Genomic DNA, 25,321 nt, shown 5'->3' on the forward strand with positions numbered 1-25,321 from the left:
TTGCATTTGGGAGACCACTTGAACATGTGTGCATTCCTTTGAAGAGTCCATTGCAGATACATTTCCTTGGCCACGCCTCTCCTAACCTGAACAGCTATTTTGCAAACACATTCCACGTGGCCCCTCTCTTAAAAATGCACTACCAGCACCCACTTTTGAAGAAACTACCACCAAATATAGTAGCACAACACAAAGTTTAAGCCACTGTGTGTTGGGAAACCAGAGCAAGAGAGACTTAAACAATCCATCAATGTTTTATTAAAATTTTTATTCACACAATGTTTCTTTATGCAGAGTTTGTCCCTGGGGAACACAAAGAGAAAGTCAGGATTGCATTTGTTTTCTCTTCTTACTAACAACCTTCATTTGTGGAGCTGCTCCCCGGGGCAATCCTCTGGCAGCTCCAAGACAGGTGTTTGTTTCCAGCTCCAGCTGCCACAGCAAATAAGTTACCATCTTAATAAATTATTATTTTTTAATTGAAGTTTGTTTGGCAAGACACACTCCAGTTCATTACATGCCGTCAGAAGAGCAAATTAGAGTGTTTCCTCCACCCTGTTTGCCGACTCAGGCAGGAGATAAATAAAACTAGGCTAATAAAGCTCGACTTAATTAGTTCTTGATTTCTGCACCGTGACTATTAACACCCCCAGAACATCTGGGGCCAGTCATGTACCGCGTGTGCATCTGTAGACTGTGACAACTGGAATAAGAGGGCATCATGAAAATCTCAATGACAAAGCCTAGCATCTCTTACAAATGAGGGATGCCAATTTTTAAAGGTACAAGACAGACCCCACTGGCATAAGGATGCCATTTTTATTTCTACTTTGGGGTAGCCTAGCTTTAGGTAAGAAAGGACACAGTGTTTCTCTCTGTTAGCCTCATGTCCAGCCCTGAGCAGGCTCTTCCAATGACCTTCACAGGTAACATGTCATAACATCCCTGTATTTCCTGCTTCCACCCTTCTCCAAAGTTGCCTATTCACCCCTTTTCCATTTATTGTTAACCAAAATGCAGTGCTTTAATTCTCTGACGGTCACAGTGCGGGAAAGCAGGCTAGTAAATCTCAACTCACTTTTCACTCTGGAAGCCAGAGAGAAAGCAAACAAAGCTCTTTACACTAATTTCATTTTGTGGCAAGATCATAGTTTTAAACAAAAACCCACCACCAAATGCAAATGAGCAACTGTAAATTAAAATCCCAATCCCACCCAACATACTTGACTCTTCCCGCACCATCAGATGTCATGGCTTATGCTTCAAAACAAACAGGAAGAACAGATTTGTGAGATCATGCAAGCCACACCATTCATTATTCTTCTCTCCTTGAATAAGTTATCTTCAGTTTCACAGTAAATATTTAATGCCAATGCACACCAACAAAGCTTAATTCTGCTACCCTCACTCATTCCAAGTAGTACCTTACTCCACAAGTAGCCCCACTGAAATCAGTAAGACTACTCACAGAATAAGGCACTAGTGGGATGAGTGAGGGTGACAGAAGAGGGCTCTCAAAGATGGAGAAAAGAGCCAACACTCCCCATGCACACTCACAATAAACTAGTTTATGTTGAAGCAGTTCTGCTCTGATGGAAGCTGGAGGAACAATTCACACACAGTAGGAAAGAATTCACTGACCAAATGAAGTTTGCCTTTGAAGAGTGAATTCAGTGCTCGTGAAACTGGAATGATAGGCACTAGTTTAAAGTCAGGTATACTGCCAACAAGTATTATACAAAATTCTCTCAGCTGTCAATGCACTTCAGTCCTTTCCTGTAGCACCCACTACTATTCCAGTCCTAAGGCTATGTGTGTAGCAGGTTTGTGACATGGATGATGGCCCAGAGGGGAACTAGAACAAGACCAGACTCTTTCATTTATGCTCTAAATGAGCCCAGCTCCTCTTGGGAGATAAGCGTCATCAGGCATTAGTCTATTAACAGCAGCATCTGCAGTTCCTCAGGACAGGTTGTGTAAACACCCCCATCTTGAATAAAACCAATTGCATTTTCAAAGTAATCTCCTCCACTTATACCTGCTAGATTGGCTATGGCAGCAGGTGCATCAGCTAGAACACTGAGTTACTTTTTATTTCTATTCTACCTTGCTGCATTTCATGAGGATAAACACCTGCAACAGAAAGGACAATCTCCAACTGCCAGCCACACCATGGCAAAGCCAAAGAGATTTTTAAATCGGCAATTAGAACAGATTTAAAGAAAGAAATAAACAAATCATAGGAGGCCAGGGAAAGCACAGAAATGGAGATCAACTTGCTGCACTTTGTCTTGTATCATCTAACGTAGTGCATACAAAAGCATCCCCCCAACCCTGCTATTTCTAGGAGGAAGCTTGAATAAGATTATTGATCCTTTTGTGTACCATATTAGCTACACACATCAAACTGATGCAAGGCCAGTAGATGTGGGAGTGTATTGAAAAAAATCCTCTTTTGCTTCTGGAGCCATGGATTTAAATAATCAATTTATCATAAAGGATGAGTTTTGTGGCCTCAAGCTAGTCTATAACAGTTTGAAATCTCTGCTAGAGGATGACACAAGACCAACAGAAGAGGAGAGCTTCAAATCAAAACTGAGGTGCATTGATAAATGCACAGGAACATGTGCATAGAACTCCTCCATCATACCCTTTTATAGGCAGCACGTATTTTTCATGAGCATCAAGTTTGCCATACAAAAAATGCCCCACAAACTAACACAAGGTAGAATTCCAAGACAACCACCAGAGAACCAGTATATCACAGCATGAATTATAGAGGAGCAGTTGGGAAAAGGAAAGAGGCCAACTGAAGTTGCTCAGTTTAAGAGCTCTGCCACAAAAGTCAATGTCTGGCCTTCTACAAAACCAACAGCACTGAGAACTGTGATTGCCATTGGGAGTGGTGGGGATTAAGCCCTTCAACGGCACAGGCACAGCAGCCAATACTTTCTGTAATCCTCAGGCTCTTTGTTCACAGCTATTGGCTATCTGTGTAGTTCAGCAAGAAGCCTGTTCCTAGTTTGTATTACATACTCTGCTCACCCCATTTATAGGGCCTACTGTAAGAAGAATGATCTGGCTAAGCGGAATCTGCTCTGAGAACTGATTTTATCCTGCTTCTCAGCTATAACACAAAGATAATTTGGTTAATGTGGACATAGAATCATGGGGATATCTGCTCTGCTATATTCCCTATGTACAGATAGTAGTGCTGGTCCATGTAGTAATTTCTTGGGGAACAGATATTAATCATCAGCCATTGGATGGATCTTACTGATGTAAAAAAAAGCTTGCCATCTCCTCACCTTCCAATTGCATGGATGGATTTTCACTAGCACTTCATATGTGATGATGCTTCAATGTTATCACTGAAGCAGATCCCTCTTTCCAGCATCTTATTAATGAGAAGATAGCTGAGCAGCAGACACACCATCTCCCACCCCTATTGGTGTTTGCAAGAACATTCTACCCCAGTAGGGGGCACTAAGGGGCACTATTAATTATTTATTTACCACTTCCTCTTTTTTTAAAGAGGCAGTAAAATGCCTAACCAGCTCACAGCTGATTATATACAACCCTGAATTGGACTAAAACCTCATAAGAGCATATTAAGAGTGGGTGGCTGTGGAAAGAGAATGGGGAGGGGACCGTAGTGTTCCATCTCCATTGTCCCCTCTAGAACCAGCCCACGTATTACTGTTTGAATTCCACTCTCTTTTTCATTAACACCAGCAGTTGTGTTTTCCCAGTGCAACGTCCACTGCCAACAATGGACACACCACGACGGCGAAGCTGCCACTGTGGCTACAGGGCTGTCCACGGGCTCCCAAACTCTCCACCTTCTCTAGCTGCTGTCAGCCAAAGATAAAGACCACCACCACTTTTTTCCCTGGCTCAGGAGCGTTTCCATTCATTTCCAGTCCATCCTGGGCACAGCCATTCAGAACCAATTGTGCTGTTTTTCTATCATTTGTTTTTAAAAAAAGGAGTTTCCATCGGTTTTCCATGAAAGTTACAAATGGGAGAGTGTCATCCTGTCTTCCACCAGCACAATGTCTGGACCAAACTGGTCTGTGCACTGTTTCACTGTAGCCAGGATGCTCAGGAGCCGCTGGTCCATGGCATCCAAGTGAGGGTCGGAGAGCACTGGTGAGATGGGGTCATGAGACATGGCAGTCTTTAAGGCAGACTTCAGCACTCCATTCTTCAGGTAGTTCAGTCTGTTCCAGGTGGAAACCCGGATGCTGGAAAAGAAAGATGAGCACACATCATACTAGTGCACACAGGACTTCCAGTCTAAGGTCCCATCAGCACTACCATATAGCTGCTCTGTTGAGGAGTCCAGTTACAACATGATTATGCCTACATAGATGGGAGCAAATTATAACTGGGTATCTCTCCCCACTACCAAATATGATTGTAACTGTAACATAATCAAGACCTAAAATGTTGGTAGCAGATGAAGGTGAAGGGAAAATGATCTAATACATTGCAATTCTTCTAAGAATTGCTCCATGAAAGCTCCTGACAGGAAGAGCGCAGCTAGGTCAGTCTGAAGGCCTCCCACACAGAGCTGGAGAAGGGAACAGAGTGAGAGGTCTGACTACTAACCCAAAACAATTCTTTACTCCAGTCAGAACTTCATCAACCAACAATCAGTCATGGATGAGAAAAGAGTCAGACGATTAACCTTCCCTACCATGTTCTTTCTACTTCGCCATTTAATCTTTTCACACTATCGCATTTGAACTGTTTTCTTCTGGGGAATCTCCTGGGAATCCTCCCATCAAAGTTGCATGTTGCAGCAATTTGCCACAGCTGATGTCCTGACTCACCTAGCTCCCTTTGGAGTGCATCATTGTCACTGAGTGTTAGGGCAGGGTAGTGTCACCCATGTTACAGGGTACTCCCTATCCCCAGGGGAAGCTGTGAATTCTGCAGTCAAAACAATTGCAACAGATTTTAGCACATTCACATGGCTACCATAGAACATTCTGTTTACAGGCTTCCCTGCCTAGAGGTGTGAGCTGTCCATGGACCACCTGGGCTCAGTGAGAATGAAGACCAGAAGAGCAGGGAGCTGTTCAATCTTCTGCAAGGATGGAAGGGGAATTGCCTCTGGAAACCTCTCCTCTAGGACTGTGTTTGGAGGAACTCGAAACAGAGGACACAGACTCCAAAGGAGCCACACAAAACAAGAAAAAGAAAACATTTTAAAAAATTACTAGGGAAAGCTAAGGAAATTTTTAATCATTTTTTAAAAGCATTTCTATTTACTTACTTCATGCTCCTGTTGAAATTTCAGTTTTCTGCAGACTTTAGTGTGCTACAGAAACCAGAGGTGTTACAAAAGAAGGTAGGTCAAATGTACTGTAGTATTTAGGGGCTGTATTGGCTGTACTTGCAATCTGAGGAGCTGAGCTTCTGTACTCTGCAAAGCTCCTGGTTTCCACAGACTCCGAAGAATTCAGGAGACAAACTGAACCCTCGAGGGGCAGCTCAAGGAACTCTCAATAGACTGGCCTATTTTAAAAAGTGATGTGATTTTCATTTCTCCGTTTGCGTTGCCCTGATGTAGCACAGTCATGTAAACTACTGCACCGATTTCCTTTGTTTGGGTTTTTTAAGTGCTCAGGCAACATACAGCCTATTTGTTAACTGGACAAGGAAAGCAGAGCCCACAAAAGCAAAGAAAGGCTTGCCTCGTCAGGTAAGCATGGGGCCACAGAACCCAGAAATCAACAGGTTGCAGGAGACAAAAAATGAAAAAAGCAGGATGGGGGTGCAGGTCACAGGGACAAAATGAGGGATTCAGAGTGGGACAGTGAACAGAGAATCCCAGACAACGCCCTCTGCTCTAAGGAGTCAAGGGATACCCTGAAGAACTCTGCCTGGATGCATGCACAGACAAGGGACAAGAAAAAGGCCTCACAGAGAACACCCTTCCCTCTACGCAGCACAGTGACTAGCAGTTTTGAAGGCTCAAGTCCTCCATATAACCCAAAGCCAGAACCGCACAGGTAGCAGTGGTGCAAGCTTCCACACACTGCCTTGCCATTGTACCTCAACCCTCAGAAGGGACATCAGGAATGAGGGTGGTTTAGTTGCCATGCCTATCCAATCCTTGGCTTCTGTCAGTGAGAGTTCCAATGGTGATGCAAACATCTGTCCATCAGGAACTGGCCAGAGACCAGTTCATTTCATATAAGCCACTGAACAGCTGCAGATGGAAGCTACTTGTCATTACTGATCAAAGGTAAATTTGAACCAGTGACCTAAAAAGAGTTCTGTGTATAACCTGCATGTCTCCAGGCTGTCAGAGGGCTTCAATGCTATGAATTTCAGTGTGCTCCTGATTTAGATTTGGCAATTGCGTACAAATAAACTCAATGGCTTCTCTGTGACTTACTTACATGCAGCACTGATAAAGAGGAGCTAGGATGCTTCTCTCATCCAGGGAGGGGTTTCCAAAACTGAAAAACAAATTAGAAGCAGGTGAGCCAGCTGAACACTCAGCACCCTTTCCGACCTCAGCAGATTCTGTAAGGAATTTGAAATCAATAACCAAACAATTCCATGCTCCAACAACTCAAATCAGTGAAGCTAAAACAGTCTCAGCCCATGACCAATTAGACATACAACTCCCAACAGTTTCTGTTAATGTACCCAACAAACAGCAGCAGCAGCTTTAGTTTTTATAGTTCTTTACCCTGCCAAGCCACCTCAAGGCACTTTAAAAACAAGCTGTGAAGAAATTTAAGTGATGTAGCCCACATTGCTGAGCTAAGGGGGGAAAACACCTGGAATATCAGTTTAGACAAAGAATGAGAGTATCAGCTCCCTGACATTCCTGGACAGGGAATGAATTGAGGAACAGCCACCTGACACATGTAGATCCCCAAGTTGGCCAACCTCGAGCTGAAGGCCAGGGATATAAAATGCTGATCAATTCTAACCCATCTAAACCTCACTATCACCCTTTCAGCTGGAGAACTGCCAAAAGGACTTCATAGTATATTTTGGGCTCCATTGAAATAGATGCCAAATAAACTTGCACAGAAGTTATTTTTCAGTCACTTATAAATTTAATTGAACAATTTCTTTACAAGCCTAACAGAGAGCCTGCTCCTTAACAAGGGAGCAAAATCTGGAGCTGTTTTATTCATCTGAGTTGCTAAGCATAAAAAAGCCTTAAAACATCAGAGTATTTTTTTACACTTCAGTAACTCGAAGGCAGCTGAAGGGACTTGATTCAAAATGTCAGAAGAAATTCACTTCTAGGGCTGAGATGCCCCCAGAGGAAATTGTTTCAGAAGGATATGAGCATGTGAACACAGGTAGTTATAACGAAAGCACAGACATAACCCATCACTATCACCATCGCTATCCATTGACTAATATGTAACTCTCTCCCACTCTAATGCCAGGACATTTTAAAAAGCCACCATTTTTGTAGGATCCACCAAAAGACATCTGAGAGCAGCAGCAATTAACTAATATTCCTAAAGAGGAATACATCCCTGCTGGCATCATGGAAGGAGTCATTGAAGGGCTGATGCATAAACAGCAATGAAAATTAAACTGAGCCATATTTATTTCAGACAGATTAGAAATACTCACAGTAAGAGAAAGGAGCAGGAGAACCCAATACTTAAAAGGGAAGAAAGGCCAAGAGTAACAAGAAGGAAATGGTATTTTCAAGCCTTCTAAGGGTCTGGCTAGATGATAAAAAAGGTGCTTTAAAATCAAGTTAGCTACCAATCATGGTAGTTCATTGGTAACTCAACTCCAAGGTTGTTTTCACTAAGTTAGGAAGTATTTTTAACCAGTGTTATCTAACGTACTAAGATCATAGTGTAGCAAAGTGATTCACCAGTTGGAGCACCTCACTGGGGCTACGAGCGGTGCTGCACAGTTTTATCCTTTAGTTGTCTCCGTTCACCTTGTGACTTATCTCTCATGCTGGGTCACCTACGGTCTCACCCTTTTGAAATAAACCAGTGTTTTCACCTAATAGTCCTGTGATAAATGAAGGGGGGGGGGCAGCTCCCTTTTATGAACAGCCAGCCAGCAAGTAGCTATAAAATCCCTCTTAGTAGCTGTTCTCTAATTGCTCTACCTGTAAAGGGTTAAAAAGTCTCACTGCTATGCATAGGTAAAAAGAAGTGAGTGGGTACCTGTCCAAAAGAGCCAATGGGAAGGCTAAAACTTTTAAAATTGAAACAAGACTCCCCTTTTGTCTGTCTGTGTTTGTTCTCCAGGGAGAGGTAGACAGGGCTGCAACTATGCTGTAAGAAGCTTGAGGCCAGGTATAAAAAAAGTCATTGGTATCATACCTAGAAACTACTCATTTGAAACCCCAGATATGTAAGTAGATCAGGAAAATGTCTAGATTAGGTTTATCTCTTTATTTCTTTATGGCTTGTGGACTCCTCTGTGCTAACCCCAGATGCTTTTGTTTTGCTTGTAACCTTTAAGCTGGACCTCAAGAAAGTTATTCTTGATGCTTAACCCTTGACGTTTGTTTGTTTTTTTAATCTAGCAAATGCCTAAGTTCCCAGATGATATTTTTATTAATAAAATTTACCTTTTTTTAAGAACAGAATTGAATGTGTGTGTCTTAAGAGGTTTGTGTACGTTGTTTAATTAGCTGGTGGAAACAGCTGATTTCCTCCCCCCCCCTTCTTTCTCAGCTCTTCCTCAGAGCGGTGTGGAGGGGGATGGGGGGGAGGAGTTGGATTGGGTTTGAAAGGGCTTGAGGGTACCCCAACAGGAAGGAATTCCCAAGTGTGCCTTCCTGGGTTCGCAAAGGGGTTTTGCATTTGGGTGGTGGCAGCGTTTACCAATCCAAGGTCAGAAAAAAGTTGTAACCTTGGAAGTTTAATACAAGCCTGGAGTGGCCAGTATTAATTTTTAGAGTCCTTGCATGACCCCACCTTCTGCACTTGAAGTGCCAGAGTGGGGAATCAGCCTTAACAAGTCCCCTCCAGCTACCACTTAAAAAACAAAAACAAAACAACCACCACCTTTTAATCCTAGTAAAGACAAACCCCAAAAGTAGAGTTTCACACCTTTAAAATAGAAGGGAAGCTTTGGTTACATAACCCCCTAATACAATTTTAAAGGTGTTAAAACTGTCTACACTAAGCCTATACCTATACTACAAGCTAGGAGTGTGATTCCCAGCCCACACAGACATACTTGTCCTAGCTCTCCCCTGAGCTAGCGCACTAAAAATAGTTGTGTAGCCAAGGTAGCACAGGCAGCAGCCGCACAGGCTAGCCACGCCAAGTACATACATATGGAATTCAGGCTGTTTTGTACTTAGCACAGCTAGTCCCATGCCACCACTGCAGCTGCCCATGTTACCTCAGCTACACTACTATTTTTAGGACACTAGCTCAGATGAGAGATAGCACAAGTATGTCTACATGAGCTAGGAGCCTAACCGCCTCTTTTACTCTAGCCATGGTGGCTTTTTTTGGTACTCTTACTATGGTGTTTTTAAAGCGTTTTCACACAGTTTGCAGATATTTAACTCGTGACTGTTTGTATTAAAATCTGTTTAACTAGCTTCGTCATTTTTTGTGGAGTTCCCCTTTTTGAAGTTAAATGCTACTGTGGTGGGTTTCTTTGGTATTTCCTCCCTCCCCACCCTCACAAGGATGTTGAATTTAATTACATTTCAGTTGCTATTACCAAGCGATTCAGCTATATTCACCTCAAGAATTGTCTCTTCCCTGGTGGGTTCCAGGACTAACTGCTCCAAGAAGCAGTCATTAATGCCATCTAGAAACTTTATCTCTGCATCCCATCCTGAAGTAATATGTACCCAGTCAGTATAGGGATAGTTGAAATAAACTATTATTACTGAATTGTCTATTTTTTATAGCCTCTCTAATCTCTCTGAGCATTTCACAATCACCATCCTGGTCAGGTGGTTGGCAGTATATTCCTACTGTTTTACTCTTATAATTCAAGCATGGAATTTCAATTCATGAAGAGTCTATGGTACTGTTTGATTCATTTATGATTTTTACTATTTTTGACTCTATGCTTTCTTTCACATACAGTAAAAAGAACAGGAATACTTGTAGCACCTTAGAGACTAAAATTTATTTGAGCATAAGCTTTCGTGGGCTAAAACCTACTTCACTGGATGCATGCAGTGGAAAATAAAATAGGAAGATATATATATATATATATATATACACACACACACACAGAGAACATGAAACAATGGGTGTTACCATACACACTATAATGAGAGTTATCAGTTAAGGTGAGCTATTACCAGCAGAGGAGAGAGAGGAGGAAGAGAAGGGGAAAAAAAGAAAAAAAAAATTTTGTAGTGGTGATTACCACTACAAAAAGTTTTTTTTTTCCCCTTCTCCTCCTCCTCCTCTCTATTATTATATTATTTGAAAGATTTGCTATAAGGAAGATTGACAGAATTTTAGCTTGAGCTATTGCAATGGCTAACTATGGGAAAGGGAGAGTGGGGGAATGGATAACTGCGTGCCGGTTTTCTCATCACCAAGTGGCCGCCAACATTAATATGCTTCCTACCTTTTGGCATTGTCCAAGAGGATGAGCATACTGGCTCCTTCATCATCCTGGAAGCTTTCATAGTGATGTCGGTCAGCATTCCCAATCAAATAATCAAAGACAGCGGTGTCAATGATATCAAGGAGGCGGGGGCCTGAGTCATAAGGTGAGGTCTTCTTCACAGCATCGCAGTAGCTCTCATCATACTCCCACCTGCAGGCAGACAAGGGGAATCAAAGCAATGTCAACCAAGATGGCAATCTACTGCAACCCCCAGGCACCCCTAAGAAGAGACTTGAGCACTTTGCAACAGTTTTAGACAAACATATCAGCTGACCTTTCAAGTTTTGCTTATAGTTGTCTTTTTACTCACTTATCAAAGAGAGTGGTGTTTAAAAAATGGATTTTTTTAGGGCTGTCAATTAATCACACTTAATTCATGCAATTAACTCAAAAAAATTAATCACGATTAATTGCCATCTTAATCGCACTGTTAAACAATAGAATACTAATTTAAATTCATTAAATATTTTGGATGTTTTTCTACTTTTTCAAATATATTTTCAATTAAAACACAGAATACAAAGTGTACAGTACTCACTTTATTTTTATTACAAATATTTGCACTGTAAAAATAAAAAAAATATTTTTCAGTACAATATTCCTACTGTCTCAATTTATTTTCCTCCATCCAATCCAACTTCTCTCTCTACTGAAAATGACCCAAGCAAAATTACCAGTGACCCCTGCCTGGCCAAGTCTAAAGGCCTTCTCTGTCTACTCATTCTCCTTTATAGCACACAGAAGGAAATATCAGGGTTAGAGTTACTGTGCCCTCTCCCTTTAAGAACTGAAGGTCTGCTGAGGGGGCTCAAAGGGGATAGTTCTGGTCGCAGCAGCAGAATTTTGGTGTGCTATGAAAAGAGTGAGCTGAAATAGGGTTGTGTAAGCTGTGTGTGTGTTTTTGGACACTAAGTTTAATAAAATCCAGTTTTAAAATGGTCCCTGGTCTGGGAGTGTAACACCTTTGACACAATGATCGTCCTTTATACTCTGAAAACCTCACCTGCAGGCATTTCCATGATACAATTTGTCTTCTACTTCTGACTACTCCTTCAGAGTTTTGTTTGGAAGCACCCCATTTTCTTCTCCACTGGTAAGCTTTCAGGGTAGAGCCCTGCATGGGATTTTTTTTAATTCCGCCCCTGCTATTACACTGCTGTACAGTCAAAATGCTTCTGAAATAAATGTAGTCAAACTTTACTAATTCTGGGTCACTGAGAACGAAAATGATGCTTAAAATTGTTGATTGGCTCTAGTTTTCAAGATATGCTATTGGGTCAGTATATACGACCCTTGACTTGGGAATGGCGGTGGATAAGTGAGTTATAAAGGGAAGGGATCTCAATTTAAACCAGAAATGACTAAAATACATCTTTGACTGGATCTATGAATAAATCTATGACTGGGTTTGGACAGTACTTGCTTTTTAGGCAAAACAATGAATGATGCAATCTGAAGCTGGTATTGCGTCATACAGGATATGAATTGCATCATGTTATTCCTAGAAGTCATGGATGATGCAATCATAACAAACTTACATCATTCTGCTGAACAAATTGCCCTATATCAGCTCTAGAAATCATACAGTGTTGTGCTCTCTTATTTGTCAGTGTTTGATTTTGCAAAGGGACACATTTCTGTTTAGCCAAAGTGAGCAGAGATGCCTCGTACTTGTGTGAACAGTGCAGATAACTTCTGCTATGTTTGTGGTGAAGTGACCTTTGCATCACAAAAGCGCAATATAACCACTATGGTTAAGAAAGCCTTTCACCTTTATTTTGGCTGCAAAATTGGAGATCAGGACAAGAGGGGGGCCCCCACACATATGCTGCAACACTTGTGCAACAAATCTTCGCCAGTGGTTGAACAGGAAAAGGAAATCTATGACTTTTGCAGTGCCAATGATTTGGAGAGAGCCAACAGATCATACCAGCAATGGTTACTTCTGCATGGTGCCTCCAGTTGGGAAAGGTGTGTCAAAGAAGAAAAAGTGGACTGTGCATTATCCAAACATTCCATCAGTTATACGCCCAGTACCCCATGGAGAAGGACTGCCGGTTCCTGATGCACCAGAATCATTCTCACTTGAGTCAGACGAGGAAGAGGATGAAACTTCTGGTCCTGAACCATCAATGTCACAGGACCCACATTTTCTCCCATCCTCCTCCTCTGAACCACACCTCATAACACAAGGTGAACTGAATGACCTTGTCAGGGATTTGGAACTACCCAAGAGTAAGGCAGAGCTGTTGGGCTCCAGACTATAGCAGTGGAATCTCCTGGCAGGTGATGTTAGGGTTTCCATATTCCGTGACCGTCAAAAGGATCTTGTCCCATTCTTCTTCATGGAAGGTGATCTTGTAGCCTGCAACAACATCGATGGTGTGATAGCAGCCCTCAACATCGTTCACGATCCAGATGAGTGGAGACTGTTCATTGATTCATTGAAGACGAGTCTGAAAGCTGTTTTACTGCATAATGGCAATGTTTTGCCATCAATTCCAGTTGGTCATGCAGTCCATATGAAGGAAACCTATGACATGAAACAACTTTTGAGGTGCATAAACTATGACCAACATCAGTGGCAGCTTTGTGGCGATTTGAAGGTTGTTGCTCTCTTGCTTAGTCTGCAGACTGGATACACAAAGTACTGCTGTTTTCTCTGCGAATGGGATAGTCGTGCAAGAGATTCCCACTACATCAAGAAAGATTGGCCACTCCGACAGTCATTGGAGCCTGGGAGGAAAAGTGTTCAGCATCCACCACTTGTTGAATCAAGGAAGATTTTGTGACCACCCTTACACATCAAGCTGGGTCTGATGAAGAACTTTGTCAAGGCCATTGACAAAACACAAGCAGCTTTCAAGTACCTCCGTGGAAAATTTCCAAGGTTAAGTGAAGCTAAGATAAAGGAAGGTGTCTTTGTCGGTCCTCAGATTCGTGAACTTCTTCGAGATGATGCATTTGAGCATGCACTGCGTGGCAAGGAAAAGACGGCATGGAAAGCCTTCCACTTAGTGGCAATACATTTTCTCGGAAACAACAAGGCAGACAACTACAGGTTATTGGTGGAAAACCTCCTCAAGGCATACAAAAGCCTTGGTTGCAACATGTCACTAAAGATACATTTTTTGCACGCTCATCTAGATTTTTTTCCACCGAACTGCGGAGCAGTGAGCGACGAGCACGGCGAGCGATTTCACCAGGACATTGCAACAATGGAGAAACGCTATCGGGGCAAATGGAGCCCATCAATGCTTGCAGACTATTGCTGGACAGTGACAAGAGATGCTCCATTTAATGAATGCAAGAGACGAGCCAAGAAGCGCCGAGTAGACACTGAATAGGACTAAACTATGTACTTAATAGTTTTTTGCCTTTTGTTTCATAATACATTTTATTTATATAGCCCTTTTGCTGATTTTTAAAGTGTTACATAAACAGGACAGGTGAAATATTATCATGTAAAGCAACCATAAACACATGAAAAGACCTAGGTTTACAATTTATGATTAAAACTCTACTATCTACACAATATACAGACATAAAATGTAAAAAAGACGGTTACTCACCGTTGTAACTGTTGTTCTTCGAGATGTGTTGCTCATATCCATTCCATTAGGTGTGTGCGCGCCGCGTGCACGATCGTCGGAAGATTTTTACCCTAGCAACACCGGCGGGTCGGCTGTGGAGCCCCCTAGAGTGGCGCCTTCATGGCGCTGAATATATACCCCAGCCGACCCGGCGCCCCCTCAGTTCCTTCTTGCCGGCTACTCCGACAGTGGGGACGGAGGGCGGGTTTGGAATGGATATGAGCAACACATCTCGAAGAACAACAGTTACAACGGTGAGTAACCGTCTTTTCTTCTTCGAGTGCTTGCTCATATCCATTCCATTAGGTGACTCCCAAGCCCAACTCAGGTGGTGGGGTCGGAGTGAGACATTGCTGTGTGCAAAACTGCTGATCCGAAGGCAGCATCGTCCCTGGACTGCTGCACTAGTGCATAGTGTTCTGTAAATGTGTGGACTGACGACCAAACCGCAGCTCTACAAATGTCCTGTATCGGAACTTGCGCCAGGAAAGCCGTCGAGGAAGCTTGGGCCCTCGTGGAGTGGGCGGTGAGGTGCGGTGCTGAGACACCTGCCAGGTCATAGCAAGTCCGGATGCAAGACGTAATCCAGGAGGATAGGCGTTGTGAGGAGACCGGTGAGCCTTTCATTCGGTCGGCCACTGCAACGAAGAGTTGCGTCGTCTTTCTAAAGTGCCTTGTGCGGTCAATATAGAAAGCCAGGGCCCTGCGTACGTCCAGAGAATGCAAACGTTGATCCTGGCGAGTAGCATGTGGTTTAGGATGAAAGACCGGGAGAAATATATCCTGGTTGATATGAAAAGGAGAAACCACCTTAGGGAGAAAGGCAGGATGTGGACGAAGCTGCACTTTATCCTTGTGGAAAACTGTGTAAGGGGGCTCGGATGTAAGCGCCCTGAGTTCAGAAACGCGCCTTGCTGAGGTGATGGCTACGAGGAAGGCTGTCTTCCAGGACAGGTACAGAAGTGAACAGGTGGCCAGTGGCTCGAATGGAGGACCTGTGAGCTTGGAGAGAACCAGGTTGAGGTCCCACGTCGGAACGGGCTGACGTTGTTGTGGGTACGTCCGGTCTAAGCCCTTGAGGAATCTAACGACCATCGGGTTAGAGAATACCGAGGACGCGAGTTCCCCTGGATGGAAGGCCGATATAGCGGCCAGGTGAACTTTAATTGAAGATATCGCCAACCCTTGCTGTTTTAGGGATAGGAGATATTCCAAAATGAGAGGGATAGGTGCGTGCAACGGGGACGTGGCTCGCTGTTCGCACCAACAGGAGAACCGCTTCCACTTGGCCAAGTATGTGGTCCGTGTTGAGGGCTTCCTACTGCTCAGCAGAATCTGTTGGACAGAGTGAGAACACTGTTGCTCTGCCTGGGTGAACCATGGAGCAGCCATGCCGTGAGGTGGAGTGATTGCAGGTCGGGGTGACGCAGCCGGCCGTGGTTCTGCGTGATGAGATCCGGATACAACGGAAGCGGGATCGGTGTCCGAACCGAGAGTTCCAACAGCGTGGTGTACCAATGTTGTCTCGGCCACGCTGGAGCGATCAGAATTACCTGTGCCTGGTCTCTGCGCAATTTGAGCAGTACCTTGTGGACCAGAGGAAACGGAGGGAAGGCATAAAACAGGTGGTCTTTCCAGGGAAGGAGAAACGCATCCGAGAGGGAGCCCGGAGCTCGACCTTGCAGGGAGCAGAACACGTGGCACTTCCTGTTGTCTCGAGATGCAAACAGGTCTATGTGGGGAAACCCCCACTTCTGGAAGACGGAATGTATAATGTCCGGACGGATAGACCACTCGTGCGTTTGAAAGGACCTGCTGAGCCGGTCCGCCAGAGTATTCTGGACTCCAGGGAGGAACGATGCCGTGAGATGGATTGAGTGGGCGATGCAGAAGTCCCACAGGCGAATGGCCTCTTGGCATAGAATTGACGAACGTGCTCCTCCCTGCTTGTTGATGTAAAACATGGCCGTGGTGTTGTCGGTGAGAACTAACACACAGCGGCCACGTAGGAGATTGAGAAATGCCTGGCACGCCAGGCGCACCGCCATCAGTTCCCGAACATTGATGTGCAGGGCTAGCTGAGGTGCAGTCCACAGGCCCTGGGTATGGTGCTCGTTGAGATGGGCGCCCCAACCCAGAGATGAAGCGTCTGTGACCAGGTGCAGAGAGGGTTGTGGGGCGTGAAACGGCATCCCCTCGCAAACCACATTGTGATCTAGCCACCATGTGAGGGAGGTCAGGACCGAGTTCGGGATTGTGACCACCATATTCAGGCTGTCCCGATGTGGGCGGTATATTGATGACACCCAGGTCTGGAGTGGGCGAAGCCGAAGTCTGGCATGCCTGGTTACGTACGTGCATGAAGCCATGTGACCCAGGAGGGTAAGGCACGACCTCACCGTGGTAGTTGGGAAGGCCTTGAGTCCCTGTATGAGGCTCGTGATGGTGCAAAAGCGATTGTCTGGCAGGATGGCTTGTGCGCGTCTGGAGTCTAGAACCGCACCGATGAATTCTATTCTCTGGGTAGGTTCTAGAGTGGATTTGTCCTTGTTGAGTAGGATACCCAACTTGTTGAATGTGCGCACTATTATGTGGACGTGATCGCGAACTTGTTCCTTGGTGCGACCGCGTACCAGCCAGTCGTCTAGGTACGGGAACACCTGTATCCCTTGCCGACGAAGGTACGCTGCCACGACAGCCATACATTTCGTGAAGACCCGTGGGGCCGAAGATAGTCCGAAGGGAAGGACTGCAAATTGGTAGTGCACCCTGTTTACCACGAATCGGAGGAAGCGTCTGTGAGGCGGGAAAATAGCAATGTGAAAGTATGCGTCTTTCATGTCGAGGGCGGCAAACCAGTCTCCAGGATCGAGGGAAGGGATAATGGCCCCCAGAGAGACCATGCGGAACTTCAACTTTACTACGAATTTGTTGAGTCCGCGCAAGTCCAAGATGGGTCGCAGACCTCCTTTGGACTTGGGGATGAGGAAATAACGGGAGTAGAATCCCCTGCCCCTTAATTCCACTGGAACCTCCTCTATGGCCCCCATAGCGAGGAGCGTAGAAACTTCCTGTATAAGAAGTTGCTCGTGAGAAGGGTCCCTGAAGAGGGACGGGGAAGGGGGGGAGGAGGGGGGGATAGAAGAAAACTGGATAGCGTATCCCCTCTCCACCGTGCGGAGGACCCAACGGTCCGAAGTTATAAGGGACCAAGCACGGTGGAAGTGGGAGAGGCGATCCCGAAAGGAGGGGGCTGGATCCTGGGGGATGACTGGGGCGCCGTCCTCGACCGCACCTTCAAAAGTTCTGCCTGGGGCCTGAAGGTGGTCGAGGTGGCCCCTGGTTCTGGCCGGGTTGAGGGCCGGTCCACCTTCTTCTACCACCTCGCCCTCGCCTCCGGGCCGAGTCTTGTCTCTGACGAGGCGGGGGGGGGTAGAAGCGCTGAGGTTGCGGCCTAAATGGCCTGCGCTGGGGGCCCACAACATGCATCCCCAGGGAGCGCATGATTGTTCTCGAGTCCTTGAGGCTCTGCAGGCGGGAGTCCGTCTTATCCGAGAACAATCCATGCCCCTCAAAAGGCAGATCTTGTAGGGTTTGCTGCAGCTCCGGAGGCAAACCCGAAACCTGAAGCCAGGAGATCCTGCGCATAGCGATGCCCGAAGCCAGGGTCCTCGCCGCTGAGTCTGCAATGTCCAAGGAGGCCTGCAAGGAGGTCCGAGCCACCTTCTTGCCCTCCTCTACCATGGCTCCAAACTCTTCCCTGGACTCTTGGGGAATCAACTCCTTAAACTTCCCCATAGAGTTCCAGGAGTTGAAATTGTAGCGGCTCAGTAACGCCTGTTGGTTCGCCGCTCTCAGTTGTAGCCCTCCGGCTGAGTAGACCTTACGGCCAAACAGGTCGAGCCGCTTAGCCTCTTTTGATTTAGGCGCTGCAGCCTGCTGGCCGTGGCGCTCTCGTGCATTCACTGATTCCACCACCAGTGAGCACGGTTGAGGGTGGGTGTACAAGTACCCATAGTCCTTAGAGGGGACAAAGTATTTTCTTTCCACCCCTCTCGCTGTGGGTGGAATGGAGGCAGGAGTTTGCCATATCGTATCCGCATTCGATTGGATCGTGCGGATCAGAGGTAACGCCACCCTCGATGGGACATCTGCTCCAAGGATGTTCACGATCGGGTCGTGCACCTCCACTATCTCCTCCGCCTGCAGGTCCATATTACGGGCCATCCTACGCAGGAGATCCTGGTGAGCCCGAAGATCTATCGGAGGGGGACCCGTACATGAAGTGCCCGCCACTGCCTCGTCCGGAGAGGAGGAAGAGGATGCCTCCGGTGGTACCGGATCCAAGGGGGGGTCCTGATCCCTTTGCTCTTGGGCCGGGGCATCACCTGCACTTGGGTCCCTGGTGTCGGGTGGCGTGGACACCGAAGCCTCCATGCCTCCTGGCGGAGGCCGAGAGATGGTGGATTCTGGGGCCCTTCTAACCGAGTGACCCGAGCGAGAGGTCGATGGTATTGGAGCCCCTTGTTCTTGGTGGTATGCCCACGGGGTCCAAAACGACCAGTGAGATGGTCCATGAGATTGGTCCTCTGCCATCTCCTGCCAGTGGCCGAAATTTTGTTCATCGGCGCGCCCTTGAGGGGGGTATGCCGATCTCGACAAGTCCTCCGAGGAGCGGGACACCGATCTAGACGGCCATGGCGGTGCCGAGAGAGATGAAACCATCCCGGTGGGCTGCGGTGCCGCACGGTGCCGGTCCGGAGATGATCTATCTCTGCGCGGTGCCGGCGATCGGTGCCGGGACCGCGACCGGTGCCGATGACCTCGTCGGTGCCGGGAGTCAGATCTGGACCTCGACGAGGACCTGGAGTATGCCCGGTGCCGGGAGCGACCCCTCGACGTCGAGCGCCGACCGTAGCGGTGCCGAGAACTACGTCTCGACGTTGATCGGTGCCGACGATCATAGCGGTGCCGAGACGTAGAACGGTGCCGCGAAGTAGATCTTGGCCGCGAGTACGACCGGTGCCGAGACGATATTCGGCGCCGGGACTGCGAGCGGCGTGGGGACCTGCTTCGGGACCTGGACCGGTGCCGAGGTTCCAGCCCTTGTGATGGTGGGCGCATCAAAGCAGGTTTCCCCCTCGACTGGACCGGGCGAGTCAACGGTGCAGTCGGTGCCGGTGGCTGAGGCGGTGCCGGCTCCGTGAGAGCTATTAAGTCTCTCGCCGCCGCGAAGGTCTCTGGAGTCGACGGGAGGCACTGTATCACCGCCGGCCTGGGGGGAGACGCTATTTGCACCGGACTCAACGGCCTCGGCGCCGGAGTCGACGGTGCCGGAGGCAACTGTTTCCGTTGCTCCACCGGTGGACGCGGCTCTACCCCCGACACTGGGGGAGCTGGCGTCTTCGGCACTGATGTCCCCGTCTTATGGGCTTTTTTATGCCCTGGGGATAAGGACCGGCGCCGAGGCACTTGCTGTGTCTGCGGTGCCGACGAGGTCCGGTGCCGGGGAGGCTTGTCTGACGCCACTCGCGTGGTCGTCGCAGCCGGTGCCGCCGGGGCACTGCGCACCGAGGTGCTAGGTGCCGGGGCCTTGCTCGTGGAAGGAGCGTCCGGGCTAAGAGCCGCCTCCATCAGAAGTTGCCTGAGCCGAAAGTCCCGCTCCTTCTTCGTTCTCGGACGAAAGGCCTTACAGATTTTACACTTGTCTGTCTGGTGTGACTCTCCCAGGCACTTCAGACAAGATTCGTGCGGGTCGCTCGTGGGCATAGGTTTAGCGCAGGAGGCGCACAGCTTGAAGCCGGGAGCGTTGGGCATGAGCCCGGCCCCGCGGCCGGGGGAGAAAAGGGGGGAGACGACCCCCTTAACCCCCTGGACTATTTAGAACAACTTTAAAACTACTTAACTAACTTACAACAAACTCTAAGACTATAACTATAACTACAACTATGATACAACAAGAAAGCTAGGGAAAGTGGAGAACAGCTAAGCAGCGCTCCACAGTTCCAACGACCGTCAGGGGCGGTAAGAAGGAACTGAGGGGGCGCCGGGTCGGCTGGGGTATATATTCAGCGCCATGAAGGCGCCACTCTAGGGGGCTCCACAGCCGACCCGCCGGTGTTGCTAGGGTAAAAATCTTCCGACGATCGTGCACGCGGCGCGCACACACCTAATGGAATGGATATGAGCAAGCACTCGAAGAAGAAACTTAAATATCTTAGAAACAGTAGCCAATCAGTTGTTTTAACTGTCATATTTGAATTCAGCACATCAAAATACATAATAAATAGCACATTTTATCTCTGAAGCAGACGACTTCTCAAAAATTGTAGACCAGTGTTATAGCAGTGGGTGCTGCGGGATCCCAGTCCTGCTGCAGGGCTCTATTTCAGGATTCTCTATCTTCTCTCCTTTCTATATACTCATTCTCTATGTCTGGGGTCCTCAAACTCTTTCATTCTGCAGATCACTCTACAGAAATCTCTTATGGAACAGCTCCATTCCCAATACCCAAATACTTCTCAAATTATTTCAATCTTTAGACCACCAAGAAGTGCTCCATGGATAACATTTTGAGAATTGTTGCCCACCCCAGCAGTTTCATGCTGATTTCACCATGAAAATTTATCTCCAGTGTCTACCCGCACTACTCCATCCTCAACATCCTGCCACTGTTTCAACCTCAAAGTGGCAAAAGGGACAAAGTGGCTTTCCTCCCAAAGCTTTTCTTCCCCCTTCATTATCAGAGTTAACAACTCCATTCTTTTCCTAGTTACCAAGCCTTGCAACATGGGCGTTATGTCCACCTCTCCACAGCCAGGCTCTTGCTAAGGGTATGTCTACACTACGAAATTAGGTTGAATTTATAGAAGCTGGTTTTATAGAAATCGGTTTTATACAGTCAATTGTGTCCCCCCCACATAAAATGCTCTAAGTGCATTAAGTCGGCGGACCGTGTCCACAGTACCTAGGCTAGCGTTGACTTCCGGAGCGTTGCACTGTGGGTAGCTATCCCACAGTTCCCGCAGTCTCCGCCGCCCACTGGAATTCTGGGTTGAGATCTCAATGCCTGATGATGCAAAAACAGTGTCGTGGGGGGTTCTGGGTACGTCGTCAGGCCCCTCCCCCTCCGTCAGAGCAACAGCAGACAATCGATTTGCGCCTTTTTACCTGGGTTACCTGTGCAGACAACATACCACGGCAAGCATGGAGCCCGCTCAGCTCACTGTCACCAGATGTCATCTGGGTGCCGGCAGACGTGGTACTGCATTGCTACACAGCAGCAGCTAATTGCCTTTTGGCAGTAGACGGTGCAGTATGACTGGTAGCCGTCATCGGCTATCTGGGTGCTAGTAGACGTGGGGCTGCATTGCTATACAGCAGCAGCTCCTTGCCTTTTGTAAGTAGATTGTGTATTACGATTGATATCGGTCATCATCATATTCCTCAGTGAGTTCGATCAGAGGCACCTGGGCAGACACATTTTGTCTCCTGGAAACTCAGTCCTGCCGGCAGTCCTATTGAACCGTCTTGACGATGATGGCTAGCAGTCGTAGTACAGCATCTTCTGCCAAGCACCCAGAAAATGCCGATGGATATCAGTCATGCTGCACCGTCTGCTGCCAGCTTAAGATGTAAAAATATAGATGGACCAGATTTGTTCTGTATTCATTTGCTTCCCCCTCCCTCAGTGAAATCAACGGCCTGCTAAACCCAGGGTTTTGAGTTCAATCTTTGGGGGGGCCATTCTGTGCGACAGTTGTTTGTGTTTCTCCCTGATGCACAGCCACCTTTGTTGATTTTAATTCCCTGTACCTGTAATCCATGTCGTCACTCGCCCCTCCCTCCCTCCATCAGACAATAGTTTCGCGCCTTTTTTCAGCCCAGACACTGGGATCATGGAGCCCGCTCAGATCACTGCGGCAATTATGAGCACTATGAACACCACGCGCATTGTCCTGGAGTATATGCAGAGCCAGAACGTGCCAAACCAAAACCAGGTGAGGAGGCGATTGCAGCGCGGCGACGAGAGTGATGAGGAAATTGACATGGACATAGACCTCTCACAAAGTACAGGCCCCAGCAATGTGCAAATGGTGTTACTGGGGCAGGTTCATGCCGTGGAATGCCGATTCTGGTCCCAGGAAACAAGCACAGACTGGTGGGACCGCATCGTGTTGCAGGTGTGGGACGATTCCCAGTGGTTGCAAAACTTTCGCATGCATAAGGGCACCTTCATGGAACTTTGTGACTTGCTTTCCCCTGCCCTGAAGCGCCAGAATACCAAGATGAGAGCAGCCCTCACAGTTGAGAAGCAAGTGGCGATAGCCCTGTGGAAGCTTGCAACGCCAGACAGCTACTGGTCAGTCGGGAATCAATTTGGAGTGGGCAAATCTACTGTGGGGGCTGCTGTGATCCAAGTAGCCAACGCCATCAAAGACCTGCTGATATCAAGGGTAGTGACTCTGGGAAACGTGCAGGTCATAGTGGATGGCTTTGCTGCAATGGGATTCCCAAACTGTGGTGGGGCGATAGACGGAACTCATATCCCTATCTTGCGACCGGAGCACCAAGCCACCGAGTACATAAACCGCAAGGGATACTTTTCAATGCTGCTGCAAGCACTGGTGGATCACAAGGGATGTTTCACTAACATCAACGTGGGGTGGCCGGGAAAGGTACATGATGCTCGCGTCTTCAGGAACTCTGGTCTGTTTCAAAAGCTGGAGGAAGGGACTTTCTTCCGGGACCAGAAAATAACCGTTGGGGATGTTGAAATGCCTATCGTTATCCTTGGGGACCCAGCCTACCCCTTAATGCCATGGCTCATGAAGCCATACACAGGCAGCCTGGACAGTAGTCAGGACCTGTTCAACTATAGGCTGAGCAAGTGCCAAATGGTGGTGGAATGTGCATTTGGACGTTTAAAAGCACGCTGGCGCAGTTTACTGACTCAGATAGACCTCAGCGAAGCCAATATTCCAATTGTTATTGCTGCTTGCTGTGCGCTCCACAATATCTATGAAAGTAAGGGGGAGACATTTATGGCGGGGTGGGAGGTTGAGGCAAATCACCTGGCTGCTGATTAAGCGCAGCCAGACACCAGGGCGGTTAGAAGAATACAGCAAGGCGCGGTGCGCATCAGAGAAGCTTTGAAAACGAGTTTTGTGACTGGCCAGGCTACGGTGTGAAGCTTCTGTTTGTTTCTCCTTGATGAACCCTCCATCCCCCCCATCTCTTCCGGGTTCACTCTACTTCCCTGTAAACTAACCACCTTCCCCTCCCCCCTTCGAACACCGCTTGCAAATGCAATGAAGTCATTGTTACTTCACATTCATGCATTCTTTATTAATTCATCACACAACTAGGGGGATAACTGCCAAGGTAGTCCGGGAGGGGTGGGGGAGGAGGGAAGGAAAAGGACACACTGCAGTTTAAAACTTTAAAACTTATTGAAGGCCAGCCTTCTGATCCTTGGGCAATCATCTGGGGTGGAGTGACTGGGTGGCTGGAGGCCCCCGCACCGCGTTCTTGGGCGTCTGGGTGAGGTGGCTATGGAACTTCGGGAGGAGGGCTGTTGGTTACAGAGGGGCTGTAGCGGCAGTCTCTGCTCCTGCTGCCTTTCCTGCAGCTCAACCATATGCTGGAGCATATCAGTTTGATGCTCCAGCAGCCGGAGCATCGATTCTTGCCTTCTGTCAGCAAGCTGACACCACCTATCCTCTTCAGCCCGCCACTTGCTCTCTTCAGCCCGCCACCTCTCCTCTCGTTCATATTGTGCTTTTCTGTAGTCTGACATTGACTGTCTCCATGCATTCTGCTGTGCTCTGTCAGCGTGGGAGGACATCTGGAGCTCCGAGAACATATCATCCCGAGTCCGCCATTTTCTCCTTCTAATCTTCACTAGCCTCTGTGAAGGAGAAACATTTGCAGCTGGTGGAGGAGAAGGGAGAGGTGGTTAAACAAGACACATTTTAGAGAACAATGGGTACACTCTTTCACGTTAAATTTTGCTGTTCACATTACACAGCACATGTGCTTTCGTTAAGAGGTCGCATTTTTCCTCTTATATTGAGGGCCTGACGGTTTGGTGTGAGAGATCACCCACGCAGTGCCAGGCAACATATTTCGGCTTGCAGGCAGCCATGGTCAGCCACAGTCTTTTGGCTTTTTTAACCTTCTCAACATGTGGGAATGGTTTCAAACAGTAGCGCCCTCATTTCCCATACCAAGCACCCGTTGGGTTGGCCATTTAAAATGGGTTTGCAATGTAAAAGGAGGTGCTGCAGTTTCCGGGTTAACATGCAGCACAAACCCAACTACCCCCCCCTCCCAATTCTCTGGGATGATCACTTCACCCCTCCCCCCTACCGCGTGGCTAACAGCGGGGAACATTTCTGTTCAGCCAAGCAGGAACGGGCACCTCTGAATGTCCCCTTAATAAAATCACCCCATTTCAACCAGGTGACCGTGAATGATATCGCTCTCCTGAGGATAACAAAGGGAGATAAGGAATGGATGTTATCTGCATGCCAGGACCATACGCTGCCATGCTTTGTCATGCAATGATTCCAGACTACGTGCTACTGGCCTGGCGTGGTAAAGTGTCCTACCATGGCGGATGGGATAAGGCAGCCCTCCCCAGAAACCTTTTGCAAAGGCTTTGGGAGTACATGAAGGAGAGCTTTCTGGAGATGTCCCTGGAGGATTTCTGCTCCATCCCCATAAACGTTAACAGACTTTTCCAGTAGCTGTACTGGCCGCGATTGCCAGGGCAAATTGATCATTAAACACGCTTGCTTTTAAACCATGTGTAATATTTACAAAGGTACACTCACCAGAGGTCCCTTGTGTGCCCTCAGGGTCTGGGAGCACGCCTTGGGTGAGTTCGGGGGTTACTGGTTCCAGGTCCAGGGTGATAAACATATCCTGGCTGTTGGGGAAACCGGTTTCTCCGCTTCCTTGCTGCTGCGAGCTACCTACATTACCTCCATCCTCATCTTCCTCATACCCCGAACCCGCTTCCCTGTTGCATGATTCTCTATTGATGGAGTCAAAGCACACGGTTGGGGTAGTGGTGGCTGCACCCCCTAGCATGGCATGCAGCTCCGCGT

General features: G+C 47.4%; 1 protein-coding gene across 3 annotated transcripts in view; it reads right to left on the reverse strand.

Annotated features, from left to right (window-relative positions):
* Positions 1 to 238: 238 nt before the first annotated feature.
* Positions 239 to 25,321, reverse strand: part of FAM20B (FAM20B glycosaminoglycan xylosylkinase) — a 50,948-nt gene continuing 25,865 nt past the window's right edge. The window contains exons 6-8 of one of the 3 annotated variants that reach the window (XM_005304197.5): positions 10,573 to 10,764; positions 6,417 to 6,476; positions 239 to 4,247 (exon numbers count right to left, since the gene is read on the reverse strand). In XM_005304197.5, coding sequence (XP_005304254.2) covers positions 4,016 to 4,247; positions 6,417 to 6,476; positions 10,573 to 10,764 — 484 coding nt within the window. In that variant the 3' untranslated portion in view covers positions 239 to 4,015. Of the gene's footprint in view, positions 4,248 to 6,412; positions 6,477 to 10,572; positions 10,765 to 23,533; positions 24,141 to 25,321 lie in introns of those variants that run through there. The other 2 variants (XM_065555669.1, XM_065555668.1) reach the window with 2 other exon arrangements.

This window comes from Chrysemys picta, chromosome 8, assembly GCF_011386835.1.
Source record: "Chrysemys picta bellii isolate R12L10 chromosome 8, ASM1138683v2, whole genome shotgun sequence".
Taxonomy (NCBI): Eukaryota; Metazoa; Chordata; order Testudines; family Emydidae; genus Chrysemys; species Chrysemys picta.